We start from the raw sequence: 16,726 nt of genomic DNA on the forward strand, positions 1-16,726 counted from the left end.
CTATTAGCAATAGTTGTAAAGTTGCACTGTCCTTGAAATTCCGCCAGAGGCCACTGTTTCATATGTTTTTGTTCGGTAGACTTTTTTCATCATAATGCAACACTATTCCTTTAGTTTTCTTAGAATTACATTTTACTCATATTTTACAAAGAATTCAGTATGTATACTGAGTTGTTTGTCTTGATCAAATGAGTTTTATGCTTAATATAAGCTGGAGAATAATAGATATTTGAGTTCAGTTGAATGTTTTAGTTTTTGTTTCAGCATGGCAAAGTCAGCTGCACATGAAGTTGATTTTCATGTTTGAAATCCTTCTTTTACTTCAAACATCAAAAGCAGCTTTTTGTTTCCCTGGAAAAGTTGTGAAATTTTACAATTGAACAGAAACCTTATTTTGTTTCATACCCGATGTTGCTTCAATCAGTAAACAGTGCTTGTGTGGTACGCTGTGAAAAGTGAAGCTACTTAAGAAAAGAAAATTAAGAGAAGATTAGTCAGCAATGTCAGAGCACATATTGTTTCTGTGTCTCCTTCACACACACCCACACAGGCACTTGCTGACTTGGCTTTTCCAACACATTGAATCCCCCTCCTGGCTCTTGGGGAAAAGGGTTAGCTGGTTAACGGAACGGGTCACCTCTCTTTCATTCAGCTCACCTAATTAACATTCCAGTGTAGGACAGAAAAGCTGCATCCTAAATCCAGAACAGGCACGCCTAGTCGTTCTGTAAAGCCTCATCTTCTCAGCTTCTCGGGCCTCTCTAAACACAAGTTCACACTGATGAGCTGTAAGAACTGCTCTTTGAACATCTCAGAAAATTTTGGATTTCACATAAAATCTGTTTACATACAACAGCAAGTGACTATAAATAAATATTTGTTTACATATTTGTTAGGGTACAATATTGAAGTATAAGTAGAGGGTTTTGTTCACAAAATTAAAGTACCGCAGACACATATTACCCAATAGAAAAAAATCTACAAGAAAACAAGAGGATAATAAATGAAGAGAAGATATTCTGTGGTTAGTTTGAACATTCTAGAGTCAAAATACGATAAAAAGATACAAGCTTGTGAAAAAACACTTTTCAGTGAAGTCCAACAAAAGTTTGACGGAACTTAATGTTTAAGGTTTTCTCACATAACTTCAGTATATTTAAAAAACTATTTTATGACAGAGTAGCTGTCATATAATTTAAAATAGAGGAAAGGTAATAAAGATAGATTCAAAATGTAAAAAATAAATATTTTATGTATTTTAAGTATCGGGCTACCTACTGTGATACCACCATATAATAATACTATATAACGTACAGTGTAATTCCCTTCAAAAGTCCTACAGCTATTAAATATTGTCCACCTGTGTGTAATTTTAAAGGCCATGATTGAACAAACAGCAGACAGACCAGAAGTCAAATTGTGGAAAAGTTAAAAGCAGGTTTAGATTGTAAAGCAATGTCGTAAGCTTCACATGGAGCACTGCTTAAGCCATCATTCAAAAATGGAATCCAAGGCTGGAAGAACTCCAGTTAGAAGCTACAAAACACAAAGACACAAAATTCTGTCTACAAATATGACAAAGCGCAAGAAACCTATCTTAAAGGACTTGTACATGTAAATGAAATTGAAAAGGAAAACATTTTCCTCCACTTCAACAGTATGAATTACTTTGTGTCTCTTTCACATGAAACCCAAATAAAATACGTTGAGGTTTGTGGTTAGAACGGGAGAAAATATGAAAAAATTTAGGGAGCATGAATGTGTAGATCCATAAATAAAGGAAGTTGAACTTGAAAATGACTGCTGCAGACACATTTGTTTAGTGTAGATTTCCCAAGTGCTGACTTGCTCTACAACATCAAGCTGACCACATATCTGCAGTTCCATGTTGTGTAAATGGGATTGTGAAACTGAGGTCAAGGAGGGAGCACATAACCTGTCAGGAGTTAAACCATAAATTTACAGCCTTCTTTTTAAAGACTTGCCTCAAGGAAGAACAGAATACCCTACAAATGTTTTCTCTATGAACTTGATGCTGTCGCTTCTCTTGATTTGTAGGATATGATAACTATTTGTCATTATCTTACCCTATCAATTTTCTTCCTTTTGTCTGGTTCAATCTAAATTTATCTTCAGGCATTTAATGGGCCCAGAATAGGAGCAAGGACCCCACACACGGCCCCTTTAAGACCACAGCTGGAGCTGGCTCAAAGCGAGTCACCAGTAGAGGGTGGGCTGGATGATGAGTGGTATGGCCACCATCACCTGCTGCCTGTAAAGCAATTTGTTATAGAGTTGTCACTGTAAAATCCATAGCTCATCCCAGGGTAAAGAAAGCAGGGGTCACATGTAATGAGGATCCCTTTTTGGCTCCAAATCTAGATCTGAATACCAAAGAAGGACAAACAGCTGGGCAACAGAAAGAGCGCATGCTTGGTGACTGCACTGCATAAAATGCATGATGGGCCTTTGTTTTAGAATAAAGGATTTTTGGATTGTATGGTAACATATTTCATAACTACATCCAAGCTTTCAGATCAGCCTTATTGAAGTGGTTGTCTGAGCTGAAGTATTTTTAGGCAGCTGCATTGTTATTGACCTTTACCTAGATCCAGCACTAACACCCATGGATTTGCACTGATTAAATGACCTCTCACACTTCATCTGCACACAGCAGGAACATCGTATCTCTTCTCTGGGCCTATCTCTACCTGTCACATATACTTAAGTGACTCACTGAAGTCTCAGGGACATGAACTGAAAATGTCCTTGAGGTGGGTCAGATGTTTCCAGACAAACCCGTCTCTGGACTGAGACTGTTGATATGAGCTGAACTACAAACATGCACTCCGGTGGCATTACAAGAGAGGTTCAAGTGCTTGGAAGGATATTTTACTCCCCTCTCCCTGCAGCACATGGCATGGAGTCATCTTCATTGACTTATTAATCATTTTCTAACATAGAGAGGCTATTATGGGCATAGGACCAAACATGGGAAAAACTGAACAAGATGAGAAATGACAGAGATAAAGTGTGCCAAAGGACACCTACGATGCCACATATATGTTTTAGAACTGTCAATTTAAATAACCAATTTAGGTCTAGCCTTTGTCTTAAGTGAAAGATTCAAATTTTTATTTCTGTCAATTCTGCTCACTTGTAAAGTTTCTCTGTGAAAAGGCCAAAAAAAATTCTTAGTTTTCCTTTCTCTTCATGAAAATATATTTTAGAGTTTTAGCTTTTGTGAAAGAAATTAGCTTAAAATTAAGGCTTGGCACATAGTATGAGCTGGTATGCCATTAATGCAAAGAAATACTGAGTGCAGTAATATAAAATGCAAGTTTTTAAGCAGAGTGATTTTTAGAAATCAACTCCTGTGGAATTGCAGTCATGGTGAAAATAAAACTTATTCTTTCTGAAATAACCTAAATTTAGCCTCACATGCACCAGACAGATTCCCCAATACCACTATTTATGAAATAAGAATTACAAGGAACTTAGCAGCTTGTAAAAAACCCAGCACCCTCAAAAACCCTAGATATATATAAAATAGCTAAAGCTTTTTTGTTTTAATGATAATGGGTTAGCAGCTGGGTCTTTTTTTCATTTTCATTGGATCTTTAATTAATCATCTAAACACTGAGCTGAAGAGGAACAGTTTTTGCAGTGTCTGCTGGAACAGTGAAGGTAAAGACAGATTTCATTCTGTGCATCAAAGTGGATCTAACATAATATTTTGTCACACGGACAACAAAACCAGTGCTTGGCAGAAAGTCCTGCAACTTCTTTATTATTGCTGTCGGTATCTTTAATGGCTGATCCACTATAGAGCAACTGTCTCTTCGTTCATTTTGGAGAAACTTCTAGTTTTCTCAATGTTTGTTTTGTCCCATATTTTCTCAAATTACTGAGTACTGCTTTAGCCGTGCAGCGTTATGCATTCAGCCATATATTATTTTACACTATATACCTGATAAACACATTTGTATAATACAATGAGAGGAATAATTAGCAATTGCTTTTCATTGCCTGATTTTGATTCTGCTAATACAGAGGTAGCCCGAAAAACCAAAAGCTAGGAAGGTGAAAAAACAAAACAAAAGAAAACAAACAAAAAAAAGAAAAGAAAAAAAAACGAGAAAAGAAAACACAAAGAAAAGACAAAAAAATATGCTTCATTCGTCAGTATTACCCTTCAGTTTTGGTCCTGGTTTTTTTTTTTTTTTTTTTTTTTGCAAATTTATATATGACTTTGCATTTTTGGTGAAACTGAAATTTTTAAATATAATTTTAAGTAATATTAAAAGTCTGGGAACTATTCAATCTGTGGAAGGACGTGTTTACAGATAAAGTTTGTGTTGAAAACAGAACTTTGTTTGCTAAAGTTCATCACACTTTAAAATGATTTTCAGTTCAAATTAAATTTACAACCGCTGTTTGTAATTTTTGAAGTCAGGGCAGGGTGAGGGGAGAAGCGAGGGGTGGCGCACAGCTGACGCACCAAAGCAGAACGCTGCGCCTCTCTGAGCGCATCTTCTTTCCCGGCTGCTGGTGGAAAGACGAGCACTGGATCTGTCCCAGTTTCAGATATTCCTCCCACTGGACTGTGTTATTAGTTGAGTCTGTCGATTTTGAGTCCCTGCAACTTTTCTGAACTTCATCTTGAGGCGCAACAAGGGAACTAAACATAAGGTTATCCCATATATTGGCGACGGCGCACTTAAATATCAGACATTACGATCAATCTCTAGTGCCAATGAAGGTGGTTACAGATATGCTGATCCAAACTTCGCTCTGATTAGTCTTTGGAAAGCTATTGGAGACTGAAATCACTTTTTCCTCGTTGTGAAGTTCTTTTTATCCGCCGATGATGGACGGCGGACAGTCACCGGGGACTTTCACATCTGACTGTACGTCTTTTACCAACACATGAGAAGAAGAATTATGATTTCCCCGATGAATACCAGGAGCTTATCAGACAACAGCAGTGCGATGGCGATTAGAAATGGGTCCAAGAGGCAACATCATGCCAAGCCCATTTTTATTCTGCTCCTACTCATTTTCACTCCCAGAGTTGATTCATCGTGGTGGTGAGTGAGATCTTGAAGCATTATTTTTTAACTTATGTAACTGGACGCGTAAAATACAAATTTAATGTAGCTGCTGCAAATTCTTTTTTATTTATTTATTATTTTTATTTTTTATTTTATTTGGGGGGGTCTTATTCACATCCCTGTAAATTAAAGTAAAAATAAATGAAAGTTGTTTTTTTTTTTTTTTTTTTTGAGTAATTCAATTTCAAATTAAAACTCTCATGCCACACATATTTTAAATGTTTATGTACATGATTATGGCCTGCAGCTAATAAAAACCTAAAATTCAGTTCATCATAAAATTTTAATATTGAATAAGGACAACAAAGGTCAAAGAAAATTTCTGGTCAATCAAGCACAGCAACACTGTTGTTATTATACCAGGAGTTGGAATGTTTGGCAGGGTAAGGTGCCAAGTCCAAGTATTGTCAAATTTTCTAGAGAGCTACTCAGTGACAAGATTCTGCTAGGACAAACATGTATAGACTTGGATTTACGAATGAAATGCAAAATTCAGTCAGAAATTTGTTTTTGACCACGGAGCAACAGCTTTGTCCTTTTTCTCCTCAGTTTATGTATGGTGCTTCGGGTGTTGCTTCAGGTTCAGGAATGGCCTAAGATGAGGGATACAGTTATAGCCTACATCCTGACTCCTGAAACCAGACTTCAGCTGTAGCTCACACCTTATGAATCTCTCTTGTGACGTGACATGGCTTTGTTTCACAATCCTCCGAAAGGTTCCTGTTATCCCAGTTGCTCATGCATCATTCTGTATTACACAGTTTTCCTTCCACACAACTTTCCATCAATGTGCTTAGACACAGCCCTCTGTTAACAGTCAGCTTCTTTAGCAATGGCATTTTGAAGCTTACTCTCCTTGTGGACTGTCTGCTGGATAACTGTCAAGTCATCAGTCTTCCCGAGGATTATATAAATTGTATTATGGACATAAAATAACATTGTGTTAGAAACATCTGTATGGTGTTATGTAAAAGCCAAATAATCTATAACATCATCAAAATAAATACTTAATATATGTACATAACTTTGTGAGTGAATTTCCATTGATTAGCTATTAAAACTATTCTAGTTCATCTACTTTATCTATATATGTGCACTCTCCCATGTCTTTAAAAGATCTTTGAATAGGAATGTTTTCAATGTGTGTTTATGTTATTCTTCTGCATGTCACTGCACACTGAGATATTCCCTGCAGCAGTGTTCTGAAGATTAATGGTGTGAAGAGAGGTTCCCCTATCCACCGCTCATGCTCAGAGTATAGGTGGCAGGTGCAGGCACTGGTGCATGAGTGAATGCCCCTTGAAGATTTCTCTTATGGATTTTAAATGCCCTCAAAAGAAGCAAAAAAAAATCTTGGAGAATAACCAGCACCTTTAATCCAATCTAACCTGAAATCACACCTGCAAGAAAAGGGAATTTGATGAGCTTTTAGTTTTCCTAATCTCTTTCCTGTTATTTTAGTGATACTTCTATATTCCTTTTTTGAATAGTGTTACTGTTAAAAAATGCTGAATGATAATGTACAGGCACAAGAAACTGTTCTGTTCTCAGTTTCATGCAAACAGACAAAAAGTGTGTAGCATTTTTAGTCATTTTTTTTTTTTTTGCCAGTATCTGCCTTCTGTTGTTTTAACAACTAAAGTAATTAAGACAGTCACCATAAGTCTCCCTGTAGGAATAACTCCTCACTTTCTTGTTCTCTGCATTCTCTTGAAAACACTTTTTTCAGCACATCACACAATATGAACACAATAAGCATAAGTCGTGCCTCTGTTTTGTTTTATTGCTCTGGCAGATTGTCACGGTCAGAATGGAAAAGTACAGCCATAACAGGAGTGGAAACATCCCGCTCGGTCTGTTTCTGTTTCAGTGGCCCGGCGACACAAATGGGGCTGTGATTAAGCATCAGGATGATATCCGGAAGGAGAACAGAGCTTAAAGGGGCCAAAACAGGGAGAGAGAGGAGAGAGGTGCCTGGTGTGGTCATATGGTTGATCTGAGCTCTCACTTATACTGGAGGTGGCTGCCCTCTTGTCTTGTTGATAAGTGAAGCCCACCAACAAAGCCACCATATGAACAATACTCTGATGGGCTGCTGAAAAACTCAGGGATAATAAACAGAAAGCAAAATTATTAATAGGAAGTCAAAAATGTTTATTTAAATTTGTCTTTTGGGTTTTTTTTTGTTGCTTTTTGTCAGTTGGAGTTTTCCATAGCTGCCTGAACATCTAATCATATCAAACAACAAACAAACTTAAACAATGAACACTTACTTTTTTTTATCTTGGCACTCAAATTTGCATATTCATAATTCAATTTAAAATTTTGCTAAAATAAAATATAGCTGTGTAAAATCAAACACTTTATATAGCAAAGTGAATTGAGAACATAATTAGTGGAAAAATCTCTCTATATATTTTTTCCAAACTCACTTCATCCTGTGAAAGACGTATGTAGTTAAGTGCATTATTTACATGTACATATACAGCACCCCTGGTAAAATATACACAAAAGCTTTGCAGTAAATTGCTATAATAGCAACTCTGTAACCCGAGGATATACTGTAACTCTTCATTGTTCATCACAGATGGACTTGCTTCAAACATTTTAATAAAGAGATTAGAAAATTTAGGCTTGCTTCTTGCAGTCATTTCCTGATTTATGAAGATACATACATTTGGCTTGCTTGGTACATTTTCTAACCTCTCCGATTTTGAAGTGTTGCTAAAACAAGTGAGACATCAGATCATGGAAACAGATGATGAAAAACTTATTCTGACACCGGTGATTTTGTTATTTCACAATGTTGGAATAATTTTCTCTATTGAATTAATGCATTCAAAGGTTAGAATTCTCTGATTTTTGTTCTTTCAGTGTAGGATTACTCGAATGCAATGAAATATGAATTTATTCTTATGCCTTTATGTAGCTTCCCCAGGATTTCCAAAAATGTGGCAGGTGCTGTATTACATAAGCGTATTGCTAGAAATTAAACCTGTAAACTGGAAATTGAAAACATTTGACCTGATAAAATTTATTTATGAGACTTCTGTGTTATTACTTGGGATAAAAAACTTTGACATAAACAAATTATATTTCTTAAATATGAGTAATGTGTCCACCCACCCATCAGACATTTAAGTGCCTCATAAATGTCTGCCTAACTCTTGCGTTTGTTAGGCAGATTGCTTTCCATTTGATTTTTACATCATATAAAATATGTGAATAGTTTTTTAACCCAACATCCAAACATTGTTGTCTTAGCTAACTCAAAAAATAAAGAGAAAGCAAAAGTTAATCACAAGGTGACAAGTGTCACTCTGATAAAACACTTTGCTCGCTTTTCATTTGCATTGTCTGTGTCCCCAGGTACATCGGAGCATTGGGTGCTCGGGTGATCTGTGACAACATTCCCGGCCTGGTGAACAAGCAGCGGCAGCTCTGCCAACGGCACCCAGACCTGATGCAGTCCATTAGCGAGGGGGCCAACGAGTGGATCAAAGAGTGCCAGCACCAGTTCAGATACCACCGCTGGAACTGCAGCACGCTGGACCGTGATCACACTGTGTTTGGCAGGGTGATGTTGCGTAGTGAGTCTGAGATTTTTCTCTGCCTGCTGCTGTGTGACAGTGGTTGCTTATGTAGATGACGCTTGAGTTCCTTTTCCTCAGAAAAGCCGCATGAGTAAAGAATAAACTTTAAATCAACTTTATCCTGGAACACAAACAGAAAGAGAAAGTGTTGTGGGGGTATTTTTCCATCTCTGGAATGAAAGAAGATTGGGAAAGTGAATGTTCTCCGAAAACAAGAAGCAGATTGAGAGATCCACACTGGTGATGTATAAACAGTAATAGAAGATGTAAATATTTGGGTAGATGTATCTGGCAGCCAGACAAAGCTTCACTCCCTGACATATCGCCTGTGCTTTGCCTCATTGCGTGAGCAGGAATGAGAACAGGAGGAGGGTGGAACAGCCAGACCAAATAACCCCCAGAATCTCTTCTTGTCTGAAATGAAAACACAGTTCAGAGACCCAGAAAGCCTCCGTCTGTTCAAATTGAAAAACAAAACAAAACAAAACAAAACAAAACAAAAAAGAAAACAGAAAAAAAGTAAAAGGAAAATTGTTTGGCATGACACTGCAGCCACAACTTTGTCTGGTTCATCTAGAACAAATGGACAATGGCACTCCTACTTAAAATATACAGACGAAACGTTCCTGTATTTCAAAACTAAATACAAAGTAATTCAAATCCTAAAGTAGAACAAAATAACTATAGGTGAGTTAGGGTAGTAAAAAGGACATTTAAAAGACAATCAAATAAAAGTGCTGTCTTTTTCTCTAATGGTGACATATGTTTCTCCATACAGGCAGCAGAGAAGCAGCATTTGTTTATGCCATTTCTTCAGCTGGAGTGGTCTACGCCATTACAAGGGCCTGTAGTCAGGGCGAGCTTAAAATCTGCAACTGTGACAGTCTCAAGCGGGGCCAAGCAAGCGACGACAAGGGCTTCTTTGACTGGGGGGGCTGTAGCGATAACATCAACTATGGTATCAAATTTGCCAAGGCCTTCGTGGATGCTAGAGAAAAGATGGTGAAGGATGCGCGAGCGCTGATGAACCTCCACAACAACCGATGCGGTCGGATGGTGAGCAGCAGCAGTTCTAATTTTAGAATTACAGCTTTTGATGCAAGTCAGAAAAGAAATTATGTTTCCTAATTGTGTTTAGAGACAAGTAAAAAACTTTGAATATTGTGAAACAATTCAATATTTGTTCATAGGCTTCAGGTAAGGCATGTTTGTTAGTCAATCAAGCAAAGTAACACCCTGGTCATTAAACCACTGCCAAAGGTACCATACCTCGACAATGGGTTCAGGTGGCAAGTCTTTCTGGAAAATTAAATCAGCATCTCCATAAAGCTTGTCATCAGAAAAAAAACATGAAGCACCCTAAAATATGCAAGTAGAGAGCTGTGTTATCTACTTGCATATTTGAAAGTGTCAAAGATAATGGACCAAAATCAGTAGATGAAAAAGGACACTAAATCATCATTGTCTGTGGAAACTTTACACTGAACAGCAATGTGGATTCTCCAGACTCTGGGACCTTGATTTCAAAATCAAATTCACCTCTTACATTTATCTGAAAAGAGGACTTTCAACCACTTAGCAAATGTCCAGTTCTTTTTCTCTTCAGCTCAGCTCATATGAGACGTCTGAAGTATTCTCTAGTTGAGGAGTGGATTGACATGAGAAATGAGACATCTGTTGTCCATGTCTGTTACCCACAATGCATAAGGTCTGAATGTGCTGACTCCAACCTCAATTCATTCCTTGTGAAGCTCTGTCTGCAATTATCTTTATTGCTGATGCACCTTTTTCTTCATAACTCTGTGAACAACCAGTTTCTCTAGCAATAATTTTTTGTGCGGCTTACTCTCCTCGTTGAAAGTGTCAATGTCTCTCCTGAATATCTGACAGGTTAGCAGTCTTCCCCATGAGTGTATAACTTACTGACCTAGAACGATATTATTTAGAGTTTTGTTGCTTTGAGTTTATTAGCTGATTAAGTTGTACCATCATGAATGTCAAATATTGGACTTTTCCACAATATTCAAATTTTATAAGACACCAAATTCTGAGTTTTCATGATATACTAGTCATAACAAACAAAAATCCAAGAAATAAAAGTTTGAAAAAGTTCCCTCAATGTGTGATGGATCTATAAATTATATGAGTTTCACTTTAGGAAATTAGCATAGAAAACTGGACATGTACCGGTACTTGTATATGAAAATAAGTGAAAGAGACAAAATGATTCCTATTTAAAAGTTAGAGTTGTCAATTGCTTATTTTGTTTAATAGTTGCAAAATTCCTTCACATATACTGTAGTCATTTTTTATAACACATTCCTGATTATGATTGACTATTAAGATAACTAACAATTTTGGCTTGATAAAAATAGTTGAAATTATGTCCAAAATCCCAAATATTCCACAACCTAACTTCCTTAATGAGAATATAGGAAATACTATAGGAAATATATATATATATATATATATATATATATATATATATATATATATATATATATATATATATATATATATATATATATATATATATATATATATATATATATATATATATATATATATATATATATATATATATATATATATATATATAAGAGGAAGATACAAAGTTTGTGGATCTTTTAAGATCCTAAAGGTGATCTTAGAAGATCACCTTTAGGATAAAAATTCAGTTCTAAACAGAGTTAACAGCAGAGCTGATTACACCAGCTGGCTACATCAACAGCTTAACACCCTGTCACCTCTGACCCATGCTCTAGGCAGTGAAGCGCTTTATGAAGCTGGAGTGCAAGTGTCACGGGGTCAGTGGTTCCTGTTCTCTGAGAACCTGTTGGCTGGCTATGTCTGACTTCAGGCGAACCGGGGACTACCTTCGGAAGAAGTACAACACGGCCATCGAAGTGATGATGAACCAGGATGGGACTGGCTTTATGGTGGCTGACAGGGACTTCCAGGGAACCACCAAGAATGAACTGGTGTATGTGGAGAACTCCCCAGATTACTGTGTCAGGGACCGGATGGCAGGTAAGTGAATGAGTTACAAGTTATTGTAAGTTGTTTTTGATTAACAGTTTTTGAAAAGGTGGGTTCAAAATGGCCAAATTGATTTAAAACAACTGTATATTGTGATACCAAAGTCTCATACCTTGGGGATCATGAATTTATTTCAGAAATTCTATTCAAAAACTCAAACTCATATATTAATCAGAGTGATATATAAAATGGTAATTTTATTTTATTAATATGTCTTGCAGCTTATAAAACCCAAAAAGCTTCACATGACTGTGGAGAAATTCTCAGAAAATCTGAATATTACAAAAAGCCAATAAGAAAAATATTACTTTTTATGGAAATGTCTAGCCTACTGAAACAGATATCTATTTAGTGGGCAGTTTAGGCATTTTACAATGAAATACAACATCCATTTGAAAAGATGATGTTGAGGCTTGCAACAGTTCAGTTCTAGTTCAGGGGAGGGCAGAGCAGTGTCCTGCATCTCTTAGATGTTTCCCTGGTCTAACACACCTGATTCCAATAGCTGAATCACCTCCTAAGCTCAGTCAGGTTCTCCAGAGAACCTGACTCATTATTTGACTCAGGTGTGTTGAAGTAGAGCTACATCTAAAAGTTGCAGGACACCGGCCCTCGAGTGCCACGAGAGCCCACCCCTGGTCTAGTTTCTTTTCTCCTTAGCCTAGGTAAGACACTTGTGAGGTGTCTGGTCACATTTCTTACTCCAAGAAATGTGACACGTGTTGCTCACATTCTACCTATGTCTGTTTATGCATAGTCTTAAAGCACTGACGATCTGAAAAGCCTGAAAAAAGATTTCCCTGGACCTTTGGTGTTTCTTTAAAACATTGGGAACAAAACAAAATCTAGATTTTCTTTAAAACACTGTTTTGAAAAATGACAAAGATGGTGAATCATGCACTACTTTTAAAAAATGGGTAGAAATCCTTCCTCTCAAGTCTTGAATTCCTCCACAGCTTAAAGTTAAATAATTTGACCTCTCACATGTCCTTTAATTCCTGATGTTTGCTTTGGCTGGTTGTCAGAACCATTCCCTTCAGTAGACCGTGACGGAGTTCACTGTTAGCAGATTAGATGAGGTTAGCATGTGCAGGGGACATGATGGCACTGATCTTACAAATTACTCGCTCCTTCCAGCATTTAGCTTGGTTGCACTTTGACTCAAAGGGACATTCTGTCTTACCTTGTGGAAAAAAAAAGTTAACTTAATAGTGGTTTTTGACTTACCTTACCTATCTTATGCTAAGATTTTCCACTTTAGTATGTGACCATAATCTGAAACTATTCTGCCTGGTAGACTGAACCTTCTGGACTAGTGAAGAAAAGTGGTATTTGGGTTTGGTTAACTGGCAGGATTACTTGTTAAGTAGTTTTTAAACATTTTATTTTGTGGAATGCCAACAATTCCATTATAAATAAATTGTGAAATGTATGCTGAGGTATGTTACATTTAGTCGTGGTTTTTAACATGATGATGTTCCATATCTGGATGGTGGCACCGCTTGGAAGTAGCCTAAGCACTGGTCTGTCAGTTAATAAATTAATATTGTTTTTTGAGCATGTACAGTCAATAAGAAATTGTTGCCCCCCTGTATTATGCAGAATAAAAGCTTTGCAAAAAAAAAAAAAAAAAAAAAAAAAAATATATATATATATATATATATATATATATATATATATATATATATATATATATATATATATATATATATATATATATATATGCAGTGCAGCATGTTGATGACATATGATATAAAGACACAGGTGAATTTTTTTAAGTGTCTGTAAAATATACACTGGTAAATCCAGAGTTTGATAACTGTACACTGGACAAGGCTTTTCTTTTTTTTTAAAACATTGATGTTTATGAAACACTTTTTTAGGTAACACTATTAAAGCATGTGGCTAATTAATATGTTGAATTGTTTATTATAACTTTCTTTCTCATTAACCACAACAGTCACAGACAGGTGTAGGATGCATGCTGGGTCATAGTGTTCAGGGTTTTGTGAATATTTTGTTACATAAAATATTCTGAAATGTGAAGTTGTATTTTTGTCACACATAAGGGACAATCAAGTTTTCTTCAAATGTGGTTATAGTTGTCTGTTCAATATCTCATATGCAGTTCTCAGCAGTCAGAAAGATCCCACTTTGAAGAGAATTGGAGTACTATTGAGTGCTTTCTTCTGCAGAAAAACTAATGATCAGTGGAAACTATTTAATGTAACCTCCTTAAGTTCAAAGTTTCTTAAGTTACGAGGCATTTATTCTCTTCTCATCACTTGACAGGCTCTTTGGGGACAGCTGGCAGAGTGTGCAACAAGTCCTCAAGAGGCACAGATGGCTGTGAGGTCATGTGCTGTGGACGAGGCTACGACACCATGCGCGTCAAACGTGTTACCAAGTGTGAATGCAAGTTCAAGTGGTGCTGCGCAGTGGAGTGCAAAGACTGTGAGGACGTAGTGGACATTCACACCTGCAAACCGCACAAGAGACCTGACTGGTTGGACACAACTTAGCAAAAAGGCAAGGCCAAAAACAGCCGCAATAGGCTCAAGAACCTGCTCTAAAGATTTCCTATAAGTGGGATCTTGTGACTGCAAGGCTTTGTCGTTTGATGCTTTGATCCTTCTCCATGCAAAGACTTTCTAAACCTTGAGAGGAGGAAAGAAACTGGAAAAGAAGTCCATTGAACAATTTACAACAAGACCATTTATGAGACACTTTTGTTATGAAATGGTTGAATATTTTATAAAACTATTATATTTAGATCTTTGGCACAATGCATTCTTATCTGAAGATGGGAGACATAGCCATAATAACAGAAATACCAGATCTAAAGTAACAGAAAAAAAGTGCTGCTGACAATGTCTCATTTATAATTGACGATAGACATGCATGTTGTTGTTTTTAGTCTAGATACCTGAGAATTGGAAATGTATTGGTTGGCAAAATAGCTTACATGGGGACAGTAAAATCAATAATTTTATATTAAAACAAAAAAAATCATGTTTAGACAGCATTGCCTTTCTGAGATATTGTAATTAATTAACTATTCAGGGTCATATGTTGGCAGAGCCTTATTCAATCTTGAGTAAGTAATGGGAAGGTAATTTAAACAAGTGGCCAAAAAGTCTTTTTTTTTTTTTTTTTTTTTTTTGTGGGAAATTCTTGTTAACAATTATCAGGGATGTTGAAGACAAGAGACTCTGAAAGACTATGTTTTTGGCAGAAATTAAGATTTTTTTTTATCCTGTTATTAAGACTCATTTGAGAAAACAATGGTTCTCCCATCTTAGACGGTTTGTGACAAACCTTATGAACTGTCTGTACTTTACGAAGAATGGATTTGTCATCAGTGACTATTACAGTTCCAAAGCTGAGTAAGTTTAAACAGTAGAGAGTTTGGCGTCTAATAGTTTTCAATGTTCATGCATTTACCGTAAGTCTGCCTTAAATAATGACACAAAATGTGAAGCAATAGATTCTGGGATTAATAACTGCTGTTCATGACAGTAGAATAGACTGAAAACTGGTCCATTTCCAAAATTGGAAACAACTTATAGTATTATGAATTATATAACTGCTTACCACTAAACATTTTCTGCAAGTAGCTCCCAACCAACTCAAATTTATCTGAAACAGGCAAATTACAAGGGTACTACTGATATAATGTAGCACACACCTTTCAAGTTACCTCTATATGTAAACAGAATTCTGAAATAAATAAATTATACTTTTATCCATCCAACCATTGTCTTGTCTTAGATTAGATTGTAGACGTAACAGATCAGAAGATTCTCCATGGCTATACCCTTCAGCCTATTCTATGATGGGAATGCATCATGAACTCACAATGTACTCCCATGACTGAAGGATCACATTTGTCCTCAGATGCAGGTACTGCTTAGAGAGTCTATGCAACTGTATTTTTTGCCCAGTGCAAAAGCACTTAGTCTCAAATTGCTCCTTGAGAACCTACAACTTTCAGGAAATGAGCCAAAACATTACAAAAACCATTGTAATGGCCCAAGATCTTAAATATGACAACCTAACATCTGATAAAGCAGCAGTGTTAGGCCGTCTCAGACACAAGTCTTTAGAAGGGTTTATGGATCTAAATGAATATGACAACAAGTTACGAACATTAAAAATTAAGAAATTGTTTCAAGACCATGCAATACGAACAACAGCCAAGAGAAAGTGCTTTAAACAAAGCCAAATGATACACCAAGTCAAAAGTCAATTACAAGTAAAAGAGTCTGTTTTCAATTTCTTTAGTAGTCTGAGGTGGGTTTGTTTTTCTTAAAGATTAGAAAGGTGAAAGTTGTAAGCAATAACTTCTGACTGATTAAAAACGCCCCTGGGTTTGCACTGATCTGTATTAAAAGTTCAGTTTTTGAATATCTTAATGAAGACATTTTAAATTTAGATATTTTGCCATTCAGCAAAATTAATTTTATCTGATGATAAAATTGTTCAGGTTGGACTGAGGCCAGATTCTTATGTCCAAGTGAAGCTTTGGGACAGGAGGAAATAGGGGAAAGGTCTTGATACCTGACAAGTCTGTATACTTCGTCTGTGTCTCTGTGAATACAGTAGTTGTTTCCAAATCAGAAGATTGTAGGTTCAATTCGAGCTTTCTCCTGCCACATGTCTATGTGCTACCAGGCAAGGCACTTAACCCCAAGTTGCCTACCAATCTGCATATCGGTATATGAATGTGAGTCTAGTGTAAAGCGCTTTGAGTGGTCACAATGACTGGAAAATGCCATACAAGTTCAGTCCATTTACCATTTTAGATGCAATTTACATTTGCAAAGCTCACCTAGAAATATTTGACTGATTTTATACTAAGTAACACTTCTTTTATTACCAATAAAGACCTCATGGTATCCTTAAGGAAACAAGACTCCTTTGATACTTTAGCTTTGTGACTGTGGCATTCAAAGGACAAAAATAATGAAGCTTACGGTC

The 16,726-nt window shown here is 36.4% G+C and overlaps 1 protein-coding gene across 1 annotated transcript; it reads left to right on the forward strand.

Annotated features, from left to right (window-relative positions):
• The first annotated feature begins 4,539 nt into the window (after positions 1-4,539).
• Positions 4,540-15,500, forward strand: LOC122833979 (protein Wnt-2b-A-like). The gene is made up of 5 exons (XM_044122002.1): positions 4,540-5,090; positions 8,484-8,704; positions 9,486-9,763; positions 11,473-11,737; positions 14,039-15,500. Exons 1-5 carry the CDS (start codon positions 4,930-4,932, stop codon positions 14,266-14,268), a joined length of 1,155 nt encoding a protein of 384 aa, XP_043977937.1. The 5' UTR covers positions 4,540-4,929; the 3' UTR covers positions 14,269-15,500.
• Positions 15,501-16,726: the final 1,226 nt, after the last annotated feature.

The sequence above is a fragment of the Gambusia affinis genome, linkage group LG07 (assembly GCF_019740435.1).
Source record: "Gambusia affinis linkage group LG07, SWU_Gaff_1.0, whole genome shotgun sequence".
Taxonomy (NCBI): Eukaryota; Metazoa; Chordata; class Actinopteri; order Cyprinodontiformes; family Poeciliidae; genus Gambusia; species Gambusia affinis.